The sequence below is a fragment of the Panthera leo genome, chromosome F3 (assembly GCF_018350215.1).
Source record: "Panthera leo isolate Ple1 chromosome F3, P.leo_Ple1_pat1.1, whole genome shotgun sequence".
In the NCBI taxonomy this organism is placed as follows: domain Eukaryota; kingdom Metazoa; phylum Chordata; class Mammalia; order Carnivora; family Felidae; genus Panthera; species Panthera leo.
The window spans coordinates 37,142,414-37,165,106 of record NC_056696.1 but is presented as its reverse complement, the minus strand read 5'-3'; the positions used below and the strand labels follow the sequence as shown (position 1 = coordinate 37,165,106).

At 42.5% G+C, this 22,693-nt stretch overlaps 1 protein-coding gene across 3 annotated transcripts in view; it reads right to left on the bottom strand.

Moving 5' to 3' along the window:
* Positions 1 to 4,926: 4,926 nt before the first annotated feature.
* CF3H1orf53 (chromosome F3 C1orf53 homolog) overlaps positions 4,927 to 22,693 on the bottom strand; it is a 107,148-nt gene continuing 89,381 nt past the window's right edge. For 2 of the 3 annotated variants that reach the window (XM_042925716.1, XM_042925718.1), the window contains 3 exons: positions 9,517 to 9,929; positions 6,538 to 6,639; positions 4,927 to 5,032 (listed from right to left, as the gene is read on the bottom strand). In XM_042925716.1, coding sequence (XP_042781650.1) covers positions 4,961 to 5,032; positions 6,538 to 6,639; positions 9,517 to 9,780 — 438 coding nt within the window. In that variant the 5' untranslated portion in view covers positions 9,781 to 9,929 and the 3' untranslated portion in view covers positions 4,927 to 4,960. The remainder of the gene's footprint in view (positions 5,033 to 6,537; positions 6,640 to 9,516; positions 9,930 to 22,693) is intronic. The other variant, XM_042925717.1, reaches the window with a different exon arrangement.

The window sequence follows — 22,693 nt, the reverse complement described above, 5'->3', positions numbered from 1 at the left end:
AATCGGGAGGAGGAGGAAGGGGTGGGCAGAGGGCAAAGACGCGGGCTGGTGCGCGGAGACGCGCTCTGAGGCTGCGTTCAGCCCTTCCAGCCTCTCAATAATCAGGGGAGGTGTTAATGGAGGACTCGGCTGTAACTGAGCCTCATAAAGCCCAGAGCATCTTGAGGCTTGGGCGCAGCGGGGGTGCTGGGGTCCCGCGGCGCGCCCTGGGCTCCCGGCCCCCCAGCAGGCCTTTGCCTTCCTGGAGCTCGTACCTAAAAGATGCTGCCGCCAGCTGGTGCCTGCATAGACCGTGAATGGGCGGTAGCTCCTGCGGGAAGCCGGGCTAAGCCATTGATTGCTCCCCCGCCGCATCCCCGCCTTCCCCTCCCGGTCCTTCTTCACTCTCGGCGCTCCCGGGCTGGGCGCCGGGGACCCAGCACTTTGAGGTGCACTCGGCGCACCACAGCGGCATTCCCAGTCGGGTCAGCGCCGGGGCTGGAGGTGTCTCTCCCACAGGCCCCGGCTAGGAGGTGCGGATGGCGATTAACCGGGAGAAAACCGACTCAAACCTTGGGGGATGAGCATTCTCGGGGTCACAGACAGACTCCCAGACCCGGGACGGGGCGGGGGCCAGGTTACCTGGTGTCAGGTTCCCGAGGGGGCTGCGTCGCCCCAGCGGCCCCGGGCGCAGTCGGGCCTCGGGGAAGCAGAGCGAGAACCGGGAAGCCGGGCCTCTGGCCAATTATTTACTCACTCCCCCACCCAGTGCGCTCCTCGCAGTCGGCGACGGGGGGGCGGGGGGCTGCTGGGAGGCTCCTGCGCGGGTGCGGGAAGGGCGTGCGAGCAGCGAGATTGGCGGCTCGGGGCTGCGGGGTCCGGGAGCCCGAGCGGCCCTCCCTCCTCCGCCCCTCCCCGCGGTGCCACCGGCGCGGATCCTGCGCGGTGCGTGGGCTGAGGGCGCCGAGGGCCGGGGCGCCCGCGCTCGCATCAGCCGCCTGAGAAACTAGTGTGGGATGGGGGCGCCTGAGGCTGTGCGGGGCGGGAGGGGGGACCACCTCTTCACCAGACCCGCAAGCTCCGCCACACGGCTTAGGGGTGGTAAGGGATCCAGCCGGAGGCACGAATCCAAGCCCGCTGGCTTTCCCTTTCCGTCCCAAATCCCGGAATGTGGCGCAGAGCACCCAGGACAGAGACCCTGGTTCCACTCGAACACTTGGCTTCGGGGGCCAGTCCCACCGGCGACTAGTTCCTCTACTTTACCTTTAAGTTCCCCTCGCCCGCGACGTTTCCCTTCCCATCTTGGTCCCCTTGGCTCTCTCTCTCTCTCTCTCTCTCCTCCAGACCCCCACCCCCACCCCCCGCCTTATTTCGGTCCGTTTTCTCAGCCAGGGAGGAGACGAGCCTCTCAAGTTTAGCTTCTATGCTCCCGGCGAGGCCAGCGAATGGATGGATGGTTGGCGATACCGACCAGAAACGCTTAGGTGCTTTCATTCATTCCTGTTCAAAGCAGAGGATTTTTATCCTCTTTGGGGTCACGAACCGTTTTAGATATTTGGGGGGGGGGGAAGCATTCACTCTACACACACACACACACACACACACACACACACACACATCACTAGGTGCGCGCTCACTGAAGCGCACACCGGAGCTCACGCTTTGGTACAAATTTTGAGTGGCAAGATGTGGGTCATCATGAATCTCCCAATCCCTCGAGAGCCCATGTTTCCCAGGTTTACACTGTTTTACACCTGTAGTCTCAAAAAAGGGGGGTCGTGTGTCTGGAGATTTTGCGACATGAACCCAATCTTGAAACCGTTTGTAGGGAGGAGGGTCAGTTCAGCGCTGGGGTGCCCACACACAGCAGGGCCCCCGGGGTCCCGGGTAGGCTGGGCGTCCAGGAACGACTTAACCCCTAAGTAGAGACAGCTGAGGGCTGCTCTCCAACCTTTTCTCAGAAACCAAGTTCTCCACAAAGGTGTGCAAGAGGGTGTTGACAATCCCCTCCCCACTACACGCACGCGCACACACACTTAAACATCTCACTTTTTTTTTTTTTTTTTTTTTTTGAGGGCAGAGGAGAGTTTTGGCACCCGGAAGTAACTTTTAATTGTTGCAGGGTAGTGAAAAATAGCACCGACTTTTAAATCTTCCCCCGCAGAGCAGACGTCCAGAAACTCAAGCCTTTGGTGGAAGATACAGAGGATGAAATGGCAGGTGTTGGTATGGAGTGGAGAGGGAGGTTCCTTCTGGGCTGGCCACAGATTGTGAGGTCTCTAAGTGCTCAGAGGAAGGCAGCACACTAAATGCCATTCGCCTGGTAGTGAGCCGGCTTCCCTAGCTTTGTCTGGAGATTAATTTAAACCCGGCTGCTTTCTGGCAGTGGAAAAGCGCATGCAGGAACAGACTTTGCAAATGCCTTGGATAAAGGGCATTGCGGTGGAACAAAGATCGGCCCAGGGCCCAGCAGCATCTATCTCCCCTTCTGGTGGACCCTTCTTTTCCAAACACACCAGGTGTGGGAACCCCAAGTTTCATTTGAAAAAAAAGGGGGGGGGGCATTCTCTTCCTTGCCCTGCAAAATCAAATGGGCTAGCCAGACTTCTGAAGAGAGCGAAGTATGCATTGCAATTCACCTGCAGTGAAAACTACCAGGACAGGGCCCTAGAGAAAGGAGGTCCCCCTGCTTCAGGGAATTTATGCCCATCCTCCACCAAGGTAAACCCCACAAGAAGACTCCCCAGTTCCCCGGGTTCCAGCGGGTCTTTCTATGTTGGAAACAATCTAGAAATTAATTCCCCTTGACTTATAGTGACTTATGATAGGAGTCTCCAGAAACCATGAAAGTGGAGCAGTGCCAGGGTTGACTTAAACTGGGAAGTTTCTATTTCTCGGCATCCACATGTGTTTGTATACACACACCCAATAAGAAACCTGAATTTTTACTTTACAATGTGTGAATACAATATAGCTTGGAGCTCTTGCAGTGAGGCCCATTTATGTGGCCATATTGTGTTTAATGTGGGAGCAGCGCCCGCCGCCACCCCTGACGTGTGGTTCACAAGCATCTCCTCAGAACCACAGCGGAGAACTTCAGACCTTGGCTACCCGGCCCCAGATGCTGGAGAGAGTAAGAGCGCCCCCCATCCCCCAACGGCTACTCCTTCCTGGTTGCCCACAAGCTTGAAGTTCTGCCAGAAAGAGTCCCCCATGACAATCATCCCTGAGGGACATCGGAGTCCTTTTTCTTGGGCCAGTTTCCTACGGTAGGAAGAACACGGGGAGGAGGAAAGAGCTGCCTCTAGGAAGGAGACATCCCATAAGTTATTTCCGTCTGTCAAGGGGCTTTCTCAAAACACTGCCTTACACGGTGCTTTTCAAAATGAACTTCCTTTCCTCTTTCTCTTGTTTCTTCAGAAAGATGACCTTTTCAGGCTCCATTTCTTTCTCTTCTCCCTCTGGGGACTGCTGAAGAAAGCACCATCCAGCTCCCACCCAGAAGGTGGACTTGGTAATCTTCAAATCTAGTGGAAAACATTGAGCTATCCGGTTGCTTCTTGACCTGAGAATAGAAAGGAAATTGGCTCCCAGGAGTCCATAAACCTGTCCGGAAAGCCTGACTGCCTCCACAATCGTAATGCTTACCTCCTTCTCCTATTCCCCTCCTCAAAATGATTTCTATAGAGAGGACAACACCAGGCCACAGAGACTGACTTTTTACATCCCAAGAGGCTGCCAACACCTCACAAGGCCCACGGGCAGAGTTACTTAGGGCACCACAGTGGGGGCAATAGCAACACTGGGGCACTAAAATGCCAACGTTTTGGCAAAACAGCTTAATATTTGACGTAAAAATAACAGCATAAATCACAATCAAGGGGGGAAACCAGAACTTTACTGGGCTTCCTTTTCACTTATTTTACAGTTTGGAATGTCTTTTACTTTGACTCGAAGATGTGAGAAGGCACCAGAATCTCTTGGTTGCTCCAGATCTCTAAAACTCGTATTCAGGCCATAGGCAGAGCCTAAGAAAGACCCCTGAGATGCCCGAGAGCCTTTTGGATTCTGTTGGGAGAAGAGGCTGAGGGCCAGCTCTGGGCAGAACCAGTCTTCCAATGCACAGCAGCCTCATTTTACTGAACAGCTTCCACTGGCAAGGAAAAGGCTTTCTGGGACCATTGTCCTCAGAGGGAAGCAGGGAAGAGAGTGTAGAAACAATAGTTCCTGCAAGCTCCTAACCCAGGTTGGGTCCTGATACCCCAAGCTGTCACTGCAGTGAATGGAATGGGCATAGAGCTAATACAATGTCCTAAGACAGATTTGCCTGGGAAGTGCCATGAGACATGGAGGAGGGAACTGTGGGGGGAGAGAAGAAAGAATGGTCTAATCAGAGGCATCTTAAGCAGCCCTGACCCTCAAGTCAGAATGATTTAGAGTTTTTATTGAGAGAACAGATGGAAGATGAGAGCATTTCCTGATGCAGAATGGCACTTCTTGGGCACTCATATGCTGCACAATATAGCATTATATCAATCTTCTTATAGCTCGAGATATAAATAAAATGAAGACGGTATTCAAACCCTTCTATTTGCCAGCAACCTCCCTTGGGTTGCTAACACTGAGGAGAAAACAGTAGGAGAATGGAGGCTATAAGAAAAATCGAGAGCTACTAAGGTGACCCGATTGCTACTATTTATTTAATGGAACAGTCATTATTTTCTTTCTTCAACATATGTGTCTGATAATGAAGCAAAAAGAAAGGAAAATAACTATCAATGTGCCACTTCAGAAACACACAAACATTTGCTAGCTTTTTCATTTTATTGATGTTCTTTTAATATATGTATTTATGATTAAACTAGTGCTCAAAGACTAACAGCACAGATAGCAATTCCGGATTAGAGTTGTTTTTTTTTTTTTTTTTTTTTTTTTTCTAAATACAGGCTCAATAAGATGGAGAACAGAGAAGAAATTGTTGTCAAACATAAAAATATGAATTGAATTTCTTCCTTTTCAATGGATCCTTAACATTGACTTGACCATATGGACACTGCAGAAGAAATAAAACAAACTATTACTGAATTATTTAACAAGCTTCTTGAAAAAGTGTAACACTTCTCATAGTGAAAAAAAGAGGCTGCTAATAATGTTATATAGATCATTTGATCTATTGGGTCCTGCCGACTAAGAGGAGAATAATGGCAACCTCTGGCAAATGGTCCTAATTAGGGTCCAAGAATCACTTCCTAAAGGCATCCTTCCAACTTTAAGAATTTTACTGTCAAAAACTCACTCTTAGAAAATTCTCAGGTCCTCAATTTATGCAAGGCTCTTATGCATTTGATTAGAAACAGCTAATGGCACAGGTAGAAACACACATAAATGGGAAGACTTAATTTTTCATTACTGGCTATAGTTAATACATCCATTTAATGTTTATTCCTTCATTGTAAAGTTGGTCAGTTAAAGGAAATAATACCTCCTTACCCCAAAACATACAGTCAAAATGGTCTGTAAATAGAGGTTGTTACCTGTTTATAATCTTAATGCTATAACAATTTACCTTACTAATGTGCTTTTGAAAAATTTTTAAAAATATTTCTTTGAAAGAGAGAGAGAGACAGAGACAGAGAGAGTGACAGTGGGGGAGCAGGCAGAGAGAAAGGGAGACAGAATCCGAAGCAGACTCCAGGCTCTGAGCTGTCCGCACAGTGCCCCAAGCGGGGCTCGAACTCACAAACTGAGATCATGGGCTCGAACTCACAAACTGTGAGATCATGACCTGAGCAGAAGTTGGACGCTTAACTGACTGAGCCACCCAGGTGCCCCAATTACTAATATGCTTTTTAAAAGTTATGGTGACACACACAATCCCATTTATTTTTTTGCTCAACATAAGGAAGGATTAGTTAGTTCACCTTAATCAGTGAGCACAGAGATATATTCACTGAAATATACGTCTTAGGAGATACACAACACTAAGTTTGGGAGAGCTATCTTCATGGTTATGAAAATAGAGTAGAAAACAGCCACGGAAAGAATGGGAGAGGGAGAGAAGGAAATGAAGAAGAATAAAAGAAAGAAAGGGAAGGAGGGAAGGAAGAAAGGAAACCACCCTCATTGAAAGGAAACCCACTTCACAATGCTGATCAGATTTCTATTTATTCAGCTAATAATGAAGACAAAAATGTTGTCTGGGATCTAGTTTGTAATATTCTGGATTTCTTTTCCTGCCCTCCTTGCCCTTGCCTAGTGAATATGACTTATTTGAAACCTCATGAAAAGTTTCCTTGTAATAACGAACTCCCATGAATCTCAAATCACAGCATCTCAAGGAACTGATGCTCACAATGAAAAGTTACAAAATTCCATTAACTTTAAAGGCCCTATGTCGGTCCTAAGGATTTCCTTGTCCTTGGCTAAAGCTGCTTGTGAAAAGTGCCCTCCAGGTCTATTAGGCTTTTTTCACTTGACTTGTTTTTCAAATACTAGGTATTTACGAAGTTACAGAAGCACCGAAAACCTGCTGGTGTAATGCGAGAATTTGCTACTCACGTGTCTGCAGGCAGACCCGCAGCATTTGCCTCTCTGCAAGTGGGCAAGCCGTGTAAGCACCAGATAGCCAGTGGCTGGATCCGTGTAGTTTAGCTGGCCAGCCTGAAGAATAATGCAATGAAACAATTCATTAATCTCAATATTCACCATATCTCCTCACCATAATTTCTACTCATAAAATACTGCAAGATTTTCTTTAAACAATATTAAACTTCTTCCCAGCAATTCTGGTGGCACTTGCAATTAAAGACTGAATGCATTCCAACATTACATACAATCCAACTTTATGTGACATAAGGAGAAAATATACAGTTTGAGAAAAATGAGAAGTTGATGGAAAAACAAGAACTCCTCTATACCCAATAACTATGTAGCCACTGCTCAGGTATTTTTCATTCAGTTTCTAGGTAACAAGTTTAATAACAGGTGATTTAGATGACTTTAAGAGCTTAAGAGGCTGAAAATGAACTTTCACTCAGAAGTTGCAGTTACAATTTTAGTACTTAAAATATGTGGATAATGATTTAAACTTACAGAAGAGGTGCTAATCAAAACCAACAGTCCTTACAGAAAAGTATTACCTTGCTATTATTGGACACTTTTCTTTACCTTCATGATGTGTTACTCCATTGCACATTTTATACTATTTTCTGTTTTTGGAGTGTTGTTAGTTCTGTTTTTAAGTGAAAAAGGTATTGTTTTAACATATTAACACGCACTGCTTTCACAAGGTTGATCAAAAGCAACTTTTACTACACCACTTCAGACGTCAAGGAAGCATACTCTACTGACATTTGAACTCAGTTTTTAAAAAGTGTCCCAAGTACATGGTATGAAGGCAAAGGACATAATGTGGCCTATCCTGTGAATTTGGGCCATGGAGATGATATTATTTATCCTTGAGATTTTGTAGAGGAACCTTCTCTTGGGCTGTTTATAATAACCCATTTAACCACAAAGTAACACTGCATCATTCATGTATAGAACCTTTTCATTAAACTATGTATGACACCTGAATGTCTTCTAACATACTTTTGTATGTGCCACAAGTTACTTCTTCTGAGTGTCTTCCTTAATGACTAGTTAATCTGGCTGAGAATTTAACCAACTGTGCTTCAAAGACAAGGCATAGAGCAAGAAGACTTAGGGTTCAAGTCTAAGTCTACTCTAAGGCATTCCAGCAAAGCCAGACCAGGACCAAAGAAACCAGCAAGCAAGTCTCAAGGCCAGTCTACAGGGCCTCTCAGATCTCTTGGGACCACAGAGGCAGATTACACGAAACCAGGAGCAGTAAACTACTTTAGAACGATCAATTGTCAAGACCTCACTTCTTTATGAAACCTGGGTTTGAAGACTTGGAAGAAAAGCCAAAAAACACCAGGAACTCTGTCAGCAGCCTTCTTTCCACTTCTCATAGTTTCTGGGAGTCTTCTGAGGGAAATCACCTAGCAACCCAGAAGCCTACCAGATTGCTCCTGCATTTGCGCCCACTCTCCTGATTTCCCTATTGATTGAGGAACTGTGAGCTTATTGGCTGCCCCCACAAACTTGATCTGTCCTCAGTAGATAAGCCTCAGGTAATGGTGGCAACAAGGATATGACAAGAATGCTGACAGTTTACAAGATGTTCCGTGATACAGATCAGCACAGGGAGAAAGAGACCCATCCGCCTTGAGGTGTGGGAAAAGGACCATGGTGGGGGGGGGGGGTAGGGCTCTGATTTGTTGAAAAAGAAAAACAAACCTGTTATTGTATTTACTTCTGGTCTCCTTGACATTCCTTTCACTTGTGCTCCTGACACTGATGAAACAAATGTGGATTTCCTAATTTTTCCTTTCCCAGGCTGACTGAACCTGTCTTTACATGCCACTGCTGTTTGCTCTAAAAAAGATGAAACTTTTGCTTATATTTACCATATTTATATGGTGATGTATGGCAACAAATTACATATGTTATTTTCAATACAGTATAAACAAGAACACTCAAAAGCTGTCTGTCATTTCCTGATGAATCTTTATGCAGAAGTTTCAACACCTGAATGAGCCAAACAGTGGATTCCCAGGGCCTACTGTCAGCGGGGGGGAGAAAAGTCAATTTTAGAAAATCTCCAAGGTTTTCTTCTCTACTTCTTTGGTACAAGCAACACCAGATATTAAGGACTGGTCACACACAGTGTGTGTGACCTACTTAATAGGTTACTTTTACATCGCGTTTGTATCTTCATGATAGAGTGCACGTGCTCTCTGAAGATAATAAAAACATAAATATGTTCCCTTTACACTTATGTGGTCTGAGGTGTTAGATACCGTGGGCGGAAATGGTAAATTGTGATATTGGTACTAATAAGGGATTGTCAAATCCCCAAACAGAGAAAAACATAGCTCAAGATTGTCTAGGAAGAATGTAAACGCCTGATTATAGTTTCTCTTACAATTGTGCTGTTAGGGTGCAGAGAAAAGACGAAAGGAGAGCAAAAATTAAATTAAAAATAAGTTTGGTTCACTTATGCATTACTAATATCATTGGATAGCGAAGTGTTTAACTGATGATGCAGATAAACACACAACTTATTTTTTCCTCTGACTTCTCAGCTCCTCTACCTCTTGCATCAATTCCTAACAACCCGCCCCCAACACACACACACACACACACACACACGCACACGCACGCGCGCGCACAAAAGCATGGTGGGTTCCAAAATGCGACCAGAGTTTAGCTCGGACGCTGGTCAGAAAGGACCCACACTTAGCACAGATATACATTAACTCTGTTCGGAATAGCAAACTGCACAGTTTTCAAGCGAAAAGGTCGGAGCAGGAAGCGCGCGTACTCGTCAGACGCCAGAGGCTGGACTGCGCGGGCTTCCAGGAACCTCTCCCGCTGCTCGGGGCGCGCAGGCGCACCGATCCCGGGCTCCCGCGGGGCCTGGGTGCGGCGGGGCGGGGTGCGGCGGGGTGGGGCGGGCAGGAGGGGCCTCACCGCGCACGCGGCGGCGTGCAGGTCTGCGATCCGCCTCTCGGCTGCCGTTAACTCTTCACTCTCCCGACTGCTCGCCGCTCCCTCTAGTCCGCCTTGCGAGCAGCGCCCGGAGCGTCCGCGGTCTTCTTTAGAAGCGGAGCAGAGGGTTAAGCAGAGGTGCCGTCGGAACCCTCCCCCGACCCAGAGAAGTTTCGGAGGCAGAGCTGCTTGCGGTTGCGTCCTGAGCGCGGCGCGTGCCCACGCCGGGATCTGTCTGGCCGCCATGGCCGCCGTCGGCCCGGGAAGGCGGGGCGCCCCGCGCTGGGGCCCGGCGGGACGGCCACGCGGGTCCGGGCTGCGCGCTGGGAGGCCGGCCTCGGGCCTCGGGCCCGCGCCGCGAGGACCCAGCTTTCGGCCTCCGCTGCTGGGTCCTGCTGCGGAAATAAAAATGGAGTTTTTAGGCGGCCGATGAAGTTCCAGCACGATGCGGGGACGGGGAAGAATGGGCCATTTCTAATCTTGGGGCCTAAATTCTAAGCGGACATTTTTTTCTCATGTCACATTAGACTTGAGATCATTCAGCATAATCGCCACACCTGTTAAGATGCAAGAAAGGGATCAAAATACCCTAGGTTTGTTTATGATCAGCTAGGGTCTGTTCAGAAAAGGCTGGGCATTTACAGGTAACATGCACTATGAATAAAGCTGGCCTCGCCTAAAAAGAGGACCAAAAGTGAAATCGCACACTGAATAAGAAAAGGCAGTATTTTCATGTTGTTAAATACTTGCAAAATCCAGACAAAATTCTATCCTTTCTGAAACGTAAAAGTTATCGAGATACCCCCACAAAATTGAATTTTGAGAACATTAGCACAAGCCCAGGAGGCAATTTCAGGTGTTAGAATTAAATTAACACCACTCCTACCCCTCTCCCTCCACCCCACCCCCTCAGCCTGCGTTTCTGCAAAGGAGGGTTGAAGAGTAGCCATTTTGTAAGTGTTCTTCAGTTTTCAAGAATTGAGGGCAGGAATCCATCCCCGAGGGCAAGATTGGATCGTTGAGTTGCACAGAAGTTTGACCAAGCCACCAAAGGCCATCACTACTTTTTTTTTTTTTTTTTTTTTTGGTATCTGCATTTACCATGTCTGGAATTTACTTAGTAGGTGCTGATTGAACCGACCGTATTGGCCCATTAAAAATTTCATAGCGAATTAGTATTTTTGGCAACTCTGTTTCCTTTGTGTTGGAATCATCAATTAGTTATTAGTTTAAAACCAGGAAGGCTAAAGAGGGACCTAAAGAAAAAAGCAGTGCAAAGGTGGGACGAAACTTGAGAAGGGACTCCATCCACCACAAGTCAGGTGTGTTTGTGTGCTTTTTCCCTAACCAAATTCTGGAATAAGTAAATAAGTCTAGAAGTTCAGATTGATTGCGTTGTTTTTTTAAAATTGAGGATAAGGACCTATTAATAATTGGTCATGGCATTAATTCAAAGGGTGGGAACAACATTTTGCAGAGATGAAATAGTCTAGACCATGTTCAAATAGAAAATACATACTCTTACAACGGGGTTAAGTATTTTTACATGAAGCTTTTGTTCTGGTGGATGGGGGGGCAGGAAATCTTTGTGTTAATAAAATAGTTCTGTATTCTGATCATGATGGTCACACAAGTCTACACATGTGATAAGATATAGAACTCTATACACCTTGTTCCCATATAACATTCTTCGTTTTGGTATTGTACTATAAGTATGTAAGATGTAACCATTGGGGAAACCTGGGTAAAGGGAATCTATCTTTGCAACTTCTTGTGAAACCGTAATTATTTCCAAATCTAAGAACAATAGTTTTTTAAAAAAAGATGTAAAAATGGTTTCCAAATTACTTGTTAAGGTAGATCACTGAATTAGCCAGAACCTTTCTACATCTTCTCCATTCCCAGGTTTAAAAATCAGCCTTTTTGGTTAAGGCCCTTTGGGCGTTTAGGCTGAGAAAGCTGTTTTGTACTATTAACATGTTACTTGGGTGTGCATTCTTACAGATATTTATTTTTTAAATATAATAACAGCTAGAAATCTGTGTGATTAAGAGTTTAATAAAGTAGATTATTACAAATAATTTCTAAACATTTGATAATTATCATTTAGACATTGAATAGATTATCTGCCTCCTTCAATTTTCATTTGATTTTCATACTTTAGAGTCAGTGTCATTTCACATCCAGTAAATTTCATTCATTGTGTCTCTTGTTTCAAAAAGCCTCCTCAGGGCTTGACCCTTACCTTATTTTAGCGTGTCTTCATTTCTTTTTCAATTCTCCACACTCACAGTGGACAAAACCGTATGAACGTGGGGGCACAGCGTCCTACCTTAGAATGGTAAAGTAAGTCCTCACTTTATTTGCAAAGCATTTACATCCAGATATGCTTTAGGAAGAGTTATTTTGTGTCACATATCTGCATGTAACATGAGATTGGATATATTTTATACTTCTTCCCATCATTTGAGATGCTTATGTTGATAATGAACATGATTGTTATTTTGGAGAGGAGGAGGAGAGGAGTTCAAAGAAATGCATTCCCCTAGGTTTCATCTATATTAATTTTTAAATAGATATGGTAGGCGTCTCTAGGTTTCAAGATACAGATCACACAACTTAATCTGGTTACAATAAAAGGAATTTGCTCCTTTAACTATAAAGCATGACCTGATTCAGGGCTCAACAATATTATCAGGGCTCACTCTTTCCATCTTCAGCTATGCCTCTTCACTGTTAATTCCCTTTTGAGTCAGGTTCTTTTCTCATTGGTGAAAGATGGCTGCAAATGGCTCCCAGGGCTTCATCCTTTCTCACCCTTGTCCATTTAAAATGAGAATCTTGTTATGAAGCTTCTAGACAAGAAGAAGCCTTTTTGCCCCCCAAAGTCCTAACAGTATCTCTCTTCACCGCGTGTCCATTCCTGGACCAATCTTTACAAGTACATGTTATCCATCAGCCAACCAGGCCCTACCTGTGCAACCGCCTATGTGCAACCCCATCTAAAGCCCTGGCTGCGAAGGGCCTGTATTGATGCTGGGGGCACAGTTAACAAGTGTCCACTATAGTGTGACTTGCAAAGGCAAAACAAATTCTACCAGCCCACCCAGTTCTTCTAGGATTTCGTCTTTAATTGTGATTTGAAACATTCTGTCACGGTTCCTCTGGTTCTCCTCTAGATGTCCTTCTTTTGATCTCCCACAATTATCTACCTCATTTGAGCTTTCTATAGGATTCTTTTTTGCATTGTTTTCCCAACAGATCATAAGCAAGACAGTAATGTGTCATGTACATCTTCGTTTCTCCACAGCCCATCTTACAGTCCTGTGACACTTAGTGAATAATAAATAATGAATTTTTGGATGGATAAATGAGTCAGTGGTTCTTCATTCTCAAATACATATTCCTAACTACTGGGCAAAATTTCCATATGAAATTTTAAAATTAACATTCTATACACTATTTGGAAATATTTACATTATTGGTTGTAAATAAATACTTTAAAAACTAGATGGTAAAGATCCTAACTGAAATCTTATTAAATTGTATTTATTAAAGAAGATAGGGTCACTTTACTGACAAACAGGACACATGCATACATTATCAAATCATCTAAGCCCCTGAAATGCTGTCTCTAAATGATTAGACATGCTATCTTTTTTTTTTTTTTTTTTTTTTTTTTATTTTTGGGACAGAGAGAGACAGAGCATGAACGGGGGAGGGGCAGAGAGAGAGGGAGACACAGAATCGGAAACAGGCTCCAGGCTCCGAGCCATCAGCCCAGAGCCTGACGCGGGGCTCGAACTCACGGACCGCGAGATCGTGACCTGGCTGAAGTCGGACGCTTAACCGACTGCGCCACCCAGGCGCCCCTGACATGCTATCTTTTAATAAACTGCCCTATTAGTATTTAATAAATTGCCCTATTAATAAATTGCCCTATATGTATGCCCTGTTAGTGGACAAATTAGTGCTGGAGTCACAGAGCTACCCACAGATTTCTTGTCCATATACTGCCTGTTTTGCACAGTCCTTTTTGGACACTGATTTATGTATTTGATGTTTTTCAAACAGCTGAATGGTGTGTTATGACATGCCATGTTCCACGTATAGTGCATTTTCACTATCAATTCTTATGATTGAGAGCAAATGTTACATGCCCCTAAGGTTGCCTATAGGGAATCTTTGTTTCATTTAATGGGACATCCAATAGCACACTTTGTTTCACAGAGCTGGTCTTAGAAAATTCTTTGGGGAATTATAAACACTTTTGTTTGCAAGCCCAGCGAATCTCTGCTGACTCCACCACGGATGCTGCCCCACCAATGCTGCATGCCCAGAGCACTACTGCACTTGGCTCTTACGTTCCTATTTTGTTTTTGTTTTCTTCGATGAGCTGTAGAAGGGCTATACAACATGAAGTAATCTAGCCATTTACCTCTTCTTTCATCCTCTCTGTCATTCTTTAATGAATAGTAGTCTACCCCAATTGCCAACTTAGTGTCAAGGATAACTTGATGGTTAAATCCAGTGTACGTAGACAGTACTTACCTGACTAAAACTGCATGCTGCTTTCACAGCAGTCCATCATCTCCCCTTCTTCAGTAGTCTTCAGCCCTTCTCACTACGAAATAACTTCCTGAGGGGGGCACCTGGGTGGCTCAGTTGGTGGAGCATCCGACTCTTGGTTTTGGCTCAGATCATCGTGATCTCACGATTCATGAGACTGAGCCCCATGTCGGTCTCCGTGTTGACAGCATGGAGCCTGCTTGGGATTCTCTCTCTCCCTCTCCCTGACCCTCCCCCACTCATTTCACACACACTGTCTCAAAATAAATAAATAAGCATTAAAAAAAAAAAACCACTTCCCTGAGTTTATCCATGCTTATGTTTTTAATCTATTACATATTTGCTAATAGTCCAATCTCTGCTTCAGAATCAATGCTTATGAGAGCGACACCCCTATCTATCCATCCACCTGCTGGACACCAGCACTTAGAAAATACCCCAAACTCATCATATTCGAGATGAACTTAATCATCATTCCCTTTGAAATCATCCCTGTTTATTGTCTTTTTTTTCCCAAATGTTTATTTATTTTGAGAGAGAGAGAGAGAGAGAGAGCGTGCACATGAGTGGGGGAAGGGCAGAGAGGAGAATCCCAAGCAGGCCCAGCGCTATCAATGCAGAGCCCAACATGGGGCTAGATCTCAGGAACCATGAGATCATGATGTGAGCCAAAATCAAAAGTTGGATGCTTAACTGACTGAGCCACCCAGGCACCCCTGTTGTCTATTTTAAAGGCACAGCCATCCAACAATTCATTTAATTCAGAGATCTTGGAGTGATCCTTAACTCTTTCCACATCTTCCCATCCAATCACCCACAACCTACCAGTTTCAGGTTTGCTTATCTGCATCTCAAACCGGTCCTCCTTTGCCTCAATCATTGTTCTAGTTCAGGTCATTATCATTTCTTTCCCCATGACTACAGCTAGAGCAGAATGGTTCATTGATGTAAATAATAAATAATGAGGGCATATTCTGTATCAGGGCCTTCTGCTGAATGCTGGAGACTTATTGTTAATATGTTGTGTGTGCTATTTATTCTGATAAAAAAAAATGACCCTTATCTTTTTGGAGTGGTGAAGTTACACCTGTCCTTAAAGCCTCAGCCCATATGTTGTCCCCTCCAGTAAACTTTCCCTGACCATTGACTTTTCTGTTACCCCAGCTCCTCTGCAGGCTGGGCTGGGCACACCACCTCAATGCTCCCAGTGTATCCAAACCCTACACTGTACTTTCTTGTTGTGTAGTTTTACGTTTATGAGGGCTTTTTAATTGGCAGATTGTGAGACCTTTAAGGGTAAAGACTGTAATTATCTAGTAGCACAAGTACATAGGAAAGGCTAAAAAAGAAATGCTTGTTGAAATGTGTGGATGAATGAACAATGGGAGCAAAACCCCACATCTGAGTCACACAGCAAAGAAATGATACAAATGCCTTCCTGCTCATATTCACGGTTAAGAATCAGTATTGGGTTTTATCAACATATCAGTTGTTCTCAGGATATTGTTCTGAGACACAGTATACCAAGATAACAAGGTAACTATGATTTTATTTGGCAATCTACTTATTAAGTTCCCCCCAAACGGTCATTGAATTAATGGTAAGTGCAGTGTATGGGCTGCATTTCAAATGAAGTTAAGTTTATGTTGACAGTGAAGTCCAGCCTTGTTAACCCTGAACAATCATTCCAATTATAAACTACATGCACACAATCACTGTCACATAAAATATCAAGACTAATTACTTCTAGCCCTTTTGTTATGCAAGTATTAAAAATGAAACCTACTCTTAGGTATATTCAATATTAACAACACAATCCCCACCAAGAATATTACTTTAAAAATCCAGCAAGAATTTAGTTCCATTTTTTACCTTATCACACACAAAAAATGGGTTAGTATCCTGCTTTTAAAATGATATGAGCAGCCACTTTTGTATAGGATTTCCCACATACCAACACAGTTGTAAAGAGATCTTGGTTAAGGCCATAAATACAACATACAAATCAGAGCATTGTTCTCTGCACTCTTGTTGCTGCCTGAGGGAGCAAAGCATGTCCACTGTTCCATGACTGGAATGAAAGGCACACTGAGTTTCAGGTCAAATATCCATGACATTGACGTGTATGACTAGTCTACTGAGTATGATGCATGTTAATATCTTCCCAGTGGTGGTGTGAGTGATATGCCTCAGTGATCAACACAGCACGCACGACCCCTTTAGTCTCTCTACAGGTGTAAAATTGATGCATCTTTGAAATCGTGTGGAATGTGAATCTTTCACGTGCAGTTACACTGTAATATTGCTGTGTGAATTGTCATATTTGTGTAATTCTGTAAGGATGGCATCAACACCAGTTGCTCTATCTGATGATATTTTTTGATGGCACATTCCGGATGGCATTGTGAGCTAAACCTGTTTGTACCACATCATGGGACCAGTAATAAAACAAAAATCAAAGCATCATGGCTGACTGAGCACAGTGACAGTGCTCTGGCCATACTGTGATTTTTTTTTGAAATGGTGGTACATTTGGAACACAACTGGGTAATTCATCCACCAGTCTAAATTCCATGATAGTAGTAACATATATATTCTGCCTGCCATTTTATTCTGCTAAGAACAACAGAATAAAACCTACTCTTATGTCTAATTCTGACCCATAATTCTGCGGATGAATAATCCTTGAATGGTAGCATGTGGAAATAGTGTTGTCTTTGAAGTCCTTGAGTTGAATCTTTATCTGTCTGCTTCCTAGTCCGGTGACATTGAGATTATTTGACTTCTCCAAGCCTGGGTTTCCTCCTCTGTAGAATGTGAAAATTATCTCAGAGCTGAATTACCGTAAACACTAAACGAGATAGTGTATATAGAACATCTGACATGGTGTCAGGCTCACAAGTTCACTATTGCTACCATTGAACCAGGAAACTACTGTGTTTTCAGTCTTTCTGTATGTTAGCTCCTAGGTGCTCAGTAGTTCCGTTGCTATTTTACTATCCATCCTTTATGGCATGAGATTTAGCTTCCTTGAACAATTAATTACTTTTTACTCATAAATGATAAATACTTGCTAGATGTTTGCATAACTAAACAGTTTTCAATTACTTAAAAGAAAAATCTACACCACACTAAAAATCTTCTGTACAGAAAAGGAAACAACAAAATGAAAAGGCAATCTACCGAATGGGAGAAAATATTTGCAAACCATATATTGATAAGGCATTAGTACCCAAAATATGTAAGAAACTCATATGACTCAATAGTAAAAAACCCAAAGACCCCATTATGAGATGGCAAAGGACCTAAATAGACATTTTTACAAATAAGACATAAAAATGGCCAACGGGTATATGAAAAGGTGCTCAACATCGCTAATCATCACAGAAATCACAATGAGATATTACCTCACACCTTTTAGGATGAATATTACCCAAAAACACAAAACAAAAAAGTAACAAGTGTTGGCGAGGGTGTGGAGGAAAGGGAACACTTGTACACTGTTAGTGGGAATGTAAATTGACACAGCCATTATAGAAAACAGTACTGAGGTTCCTCAAGTTCAATTAAAAATGGAACTAACATATGATCCACCAATCCCACTTCTTGGTATATATCCAAAGGAAATGAAATCACTATCGCGAAGATATGTCTGTGCTCCAATTTTCATTGCATGTTTATTTACCAAAGCCAACATATGGAAATAACCGCTATCAGTTATGTATGTGTTAGTCTGGTTGCCTCTTTTTAAAAACAACAGCTTTACAGAGATATTGAGGTATAACTGGTATACAATAAACTACACATATTTAATGGGCACAGTTTGATAAGATATACCCATTAAATCATCACAACAATCAAGATCATGAACATATTTATCATCTCATATTTTTCTTATGCCCTTTCATAATCCCTCCCTCCCAACCCTCCTTTTACCATATACTTGAAGAGCATGTGTATTCTGCTGTTAGGTGAAATGGTCTATAAATATCAATTAGGCCAAGCTATTAGTCAAGTCTTCTATGTCCTTGATAATTTTCTGCTTATTTATCAATTCTTAAGAGCATTTAAATATCTGACATTAAGTTTGGATTTGTCTATTCCTGCAATTTTGTCAGCTTTTGCTTTATGTGTCTTGAAGCTCTGTTATTAGATGCATAAATGTACAGGATTATTTCCTCTTGATGAATTGAGTCCATTATCATTATATTATGCCCTTCTTCATTTATGCTATTTTTCTTTGTTCTGAAATCTGTTTTGTCTGATACTAATATAACCATTCCAGCTTTCTTTTGATAAGTGTTGGTATGGTGCATCTTTTCTTATCCTTTTACTTTTAACTTACTTTTTTTTTTTTTTTAACTTAAAGTGTGTTTCTTATAGGCACCATATACTTGGGTCTTTTTTAAAATTCAATTTCACAGTCCCTGCCTTTTAATTGATATTTAGACCAGTAGTGGCCAATGGTGGCTCTCCAAAATATATGTCCATGTTCCAATCCCTGGAATCTCTAAATGTTACCTTTTTTGAGAGACAAAGAAGGTATTTTTCAAATGTAATTAAGCCAAGGATTTTAAGATGAGGAGATCATCCTGGATTATCAGGGGTTTGGGGTTCGAGAAGAGTCTAAATCGAATGATAAATGTCTTTATAACAGACATTCAGAAGAAAAGACTACGTCAAGGTGGAGGCAGAGATTGTGGTGATGCAGGGATTGACGTGATGCAGCCATAAACTCAGGAACAGTGGGACAGCCATGAGAGGACGGAAGAGGCAAGGACTGTATTTTCCCTTAGAGCCCCCAGAGGGAGTTCAGTCCTCCTGGATTTTGAACTTCTAGTCTTCCAAACTGAGAGAGAGCAAATTGTTGTTTTAAGCCTGATAAAATATTTTTGTGTCATTCAAGATCCAATAGTCCCATTTCTCCCTTCAAAAGTTTTGCATATATATATACACAATGTGATCTCTCAATCTTTGTGACGCCTTGTTTGTAAAATTGATCTCAATAATTCTCCTCATCCACATATTCATATTCCCTCACGTGATTTTTGCATCTCCTCCCACTAAGGGGTGGGTTAATCTTTCCCACTTGAATTGGAACTTGGTTATACTACTGGCCAGTGTGACTTCAGCAAATGTGACACAAGCAGCTGCTTGAAAAGCACTTGTGCACTGAAGCTCCCCCTCTTTTAGTTGGAAGCATGAGATCATGATGCAAAAAAGCCCATGCTAGGCTTTTGCAGAGGTCTTGAGAAGAAAAATCGGAGCACCCTTGCTGACATCCAGCATCAATTGGCAGACATGTGAGTAAGGCCATCTTAGACAATCCAGCCCCAGGCAATCTGTCACATGAAGAGGGCCTCATGAGTGATTTCTAGAGAGGAGAGAAGGACTGCTCATCTGGACCTGCCCAAATTGCTGCCCGCAGAGTCATGACCAATTTAAATGGCTCTTGGTTTCAGACACTAAGTATTGAGGTAATTTGTATTACATCAATGGTTAACTGCAACACTCTCCTAAACTCCTTGTTCTAGTCAAAGGAGGCTAATTGCAATAACAGACAATACCAAGATCTAAGTGGATTTTACACAGTGAAAGTTTATTTCTTACATAAAACCCACTGAGGATGTTTCTGGTCAGTCAGCTCTCCTCATCAGCCCTCCTTCAAGCAGCGATCCAGGAATTATGTCTTCCTTAATCACTTGGTGTGCTATTATCTAACATATCACCTCTCAGTTCACTGAAAGGACCATCTCAGCCTGGAAGTGACTTCATTCACTAGCCATATTGTCTTACCAAGATGTAAAGATGTAAAGTAGATAGGAAACGTATCCTGACTCTGTATTTGCCATCTCTGATTTATCCACATAGCCCTTTGTTATTCATACTTTCTTAGGACATGAACAAGTGTGTGTCCCCTCTTCCCACACGGAACTGTAACCTTAAAAATAGAGTCCTATCTACTAGTTTTTCTTGCAGTACCCAATCTAAATCCTTGTATATGGTAGAGATGCCCTAGTAAAGATTTATAGTCTTATATAATTTTCAATGTACATTAAGAAACTCTATTTTATTTAATTCTCAGCAAAATTTAAGATAGTAAATATATAATTATCTCCATTTTTACAAATAACAGAGCTGATGATCAAGATTTGTAAGTAATTTGCCCAAAGTTACTACCTAGGAAATGGCAGAGCTGGAACTGAAACCGAATAACCTGAACTCTAAGTCTTTATCACACTACCAGACACATTTATTTAAGTAAACTAAATCTTTGCCTTTTTTCCCCTAATTCATCCTATACCCAATTCAGTCACTGAATTCTGTTCATTCTTCTCTCATAACATATTTCCTTTCCTTTGAATTCTTATTGCAATTTTACCTGGTTTAGGTCATTGTCACTGTATGCCTAACTTACTGCAAAAGCCTCCTAAATTGTACCTACTGCCTCTAGTCTCCTCCTTCTCTAATTAATTCTTAATGCTGTTGTCAAAATAACAGTACTCAACACACCATTTCAATAGTCATTTTCTGGTTCAAAAAGCCTCAATGTCACAACTCTACATGTAGGAAAAAATATGGACTCATTAGCTAGGCATTTATGGTACTCCCATACTTTGACCCCTGAAATACCTTTCTAGTCTTATGTCTTGTTACACTGTAGGTCACTCTGTCCTAGTCAGACTAATCTACCCAATCTCCCCTAAATTATCCATGTTGTAGGCATGTTATTTTGTCTCCACATCAGTTATTTCTTCCCTATGCCCCCAATTTTTTTTCACTGTCCATTCCTCCCCCATGGGTCCCTGAGAATAATTCTGACTAGTCTAAGTCAATCTTGGAAATCCCATTCTTCCTGCAGTTATTGATTTATGCAAATTCCTGGCCAATGAGACATGGGGGAATTTCCGCAGAGAGGCTTCTGGGAATGGTTTTCTTACTCTTATAAGACAAAAAGCACTTTGGTTTCCAGGTATATGGCATGGAAGATATGCTTAAAAACACCCCTACAAAAAGTTTAATTGCAAACATTTTTAAAATGTATTTTTATATTTAAATGTACAATGTATTGTACATATGTATAATTGTACATATTGTACAATGTAACATGTATTTTGTATTTAAAATGTATTTCTGTATTTAAATACAGTTAAACCTGAAAAAGTAGGGGAAAAGTCCAGGCAGCAAAACCCCAAAACTGAACTTAACATTAAAGTGGTAATTAATCTCTAACACTATTGTTGCCCTGGAGAACTTTGTTAGTCTTGGTAACTATGATGCTTGAGTTTTAGTGGATGAGTGAAGTCAGGAGATATGGCCTTGGCCTGCGCCAAATGAGTAGTTTCAGCCAAGATCCTGTTATACAGCTTAGGTATTCGAAAAGCTACACTCTTAGTCAGGGCCAGGACTGGGGTGAAGTCAGTAAGGCACTTAATTCACCCTATTCACAGCCCTGCCCTTAGTGAATGGGTAGACTGTAAAACAAATCTACCTCCCAGGAGTTAGAGTAGGAAGGGAACTTGTCTGTCTCTGCCTGGACGCCCCTAAAAATTTGTAAAGAGAGGTCTACCCACCCATGAGTTAGAGACGAAAAGTTTCATTTCCTACTGTATTAACCTGCTAGAGTTGCAATAACAAAATTCCCCAGATTAGATTGCTTAACCAGCAGAAATTTATTTTCTCACAGTCTGGAAGCTAGAAATCCAAGACTAAGATATCTTTAGGTGTGGTTTTTTCTGAGGCCTCTCTCCTTGGTTTGCAAATCACTGTTTTTTCCCTTTGTCTTCACATGGTCTTCCTTTGTGCATATGCATCCCTGGTGTCTTTTCCTTTTCTTATAAGGACACTAGTTCTATTGGATTAGGGCCCCACCATTACGACCTCACTTAAACCTAATACTTCTTTAAAGGCCCTAACTACAAATAAATCATATTGGGGGTTAGGATTCGACATATGAATTTGGGAGAAGTACACAATTCAGTTCATTATACCTACTTGGTCCATTAAAATCCAGGTCAAGATAAGAACAAGAATTTGTCCTGGGGTGCCTGGGTGGCTCAGTCAGTTAAGCAGCAACTTTATTTTGGCTCAGCTCATGATCTCATAGTTCATGAGTTCGAGCCCCTATTTGGGCTCTGTGTTGACAGCATGGAGCCTGCTTGGGATTCTCTCTCTCCCTCTCTCTCTGCTTGCGCTCACACATTCTCTCTCTCTCAAAATAAATAAATAAACTTAAAAAAAAAAAAAAAGAATTTGTCCTAAGTTAGTAGAACCCCTGGCTGCCTGATAAAGCAAAATGAGAGAATAAATTCTCTCTACAGAGATAAAACTTCAATCCTGGCCCCATAAGATTTCTACAGAGAAAGTCCTGCTGATAGGATTCCACAACACACAATTACAAAGGACATGAGGAATCAAGGTATCATGAACTAACAGCAAACATAAATAACAAACAGTATACTTTAACAACCAAAACGAATAATTAAATTATCAGTTATAGAATATGAAATAATGGTCTAAAATGTTTAAAGAAATAAACATTGGAATTGCAAACATGAGACAGAAACAACATAAAAGATTTTAAAAGCCA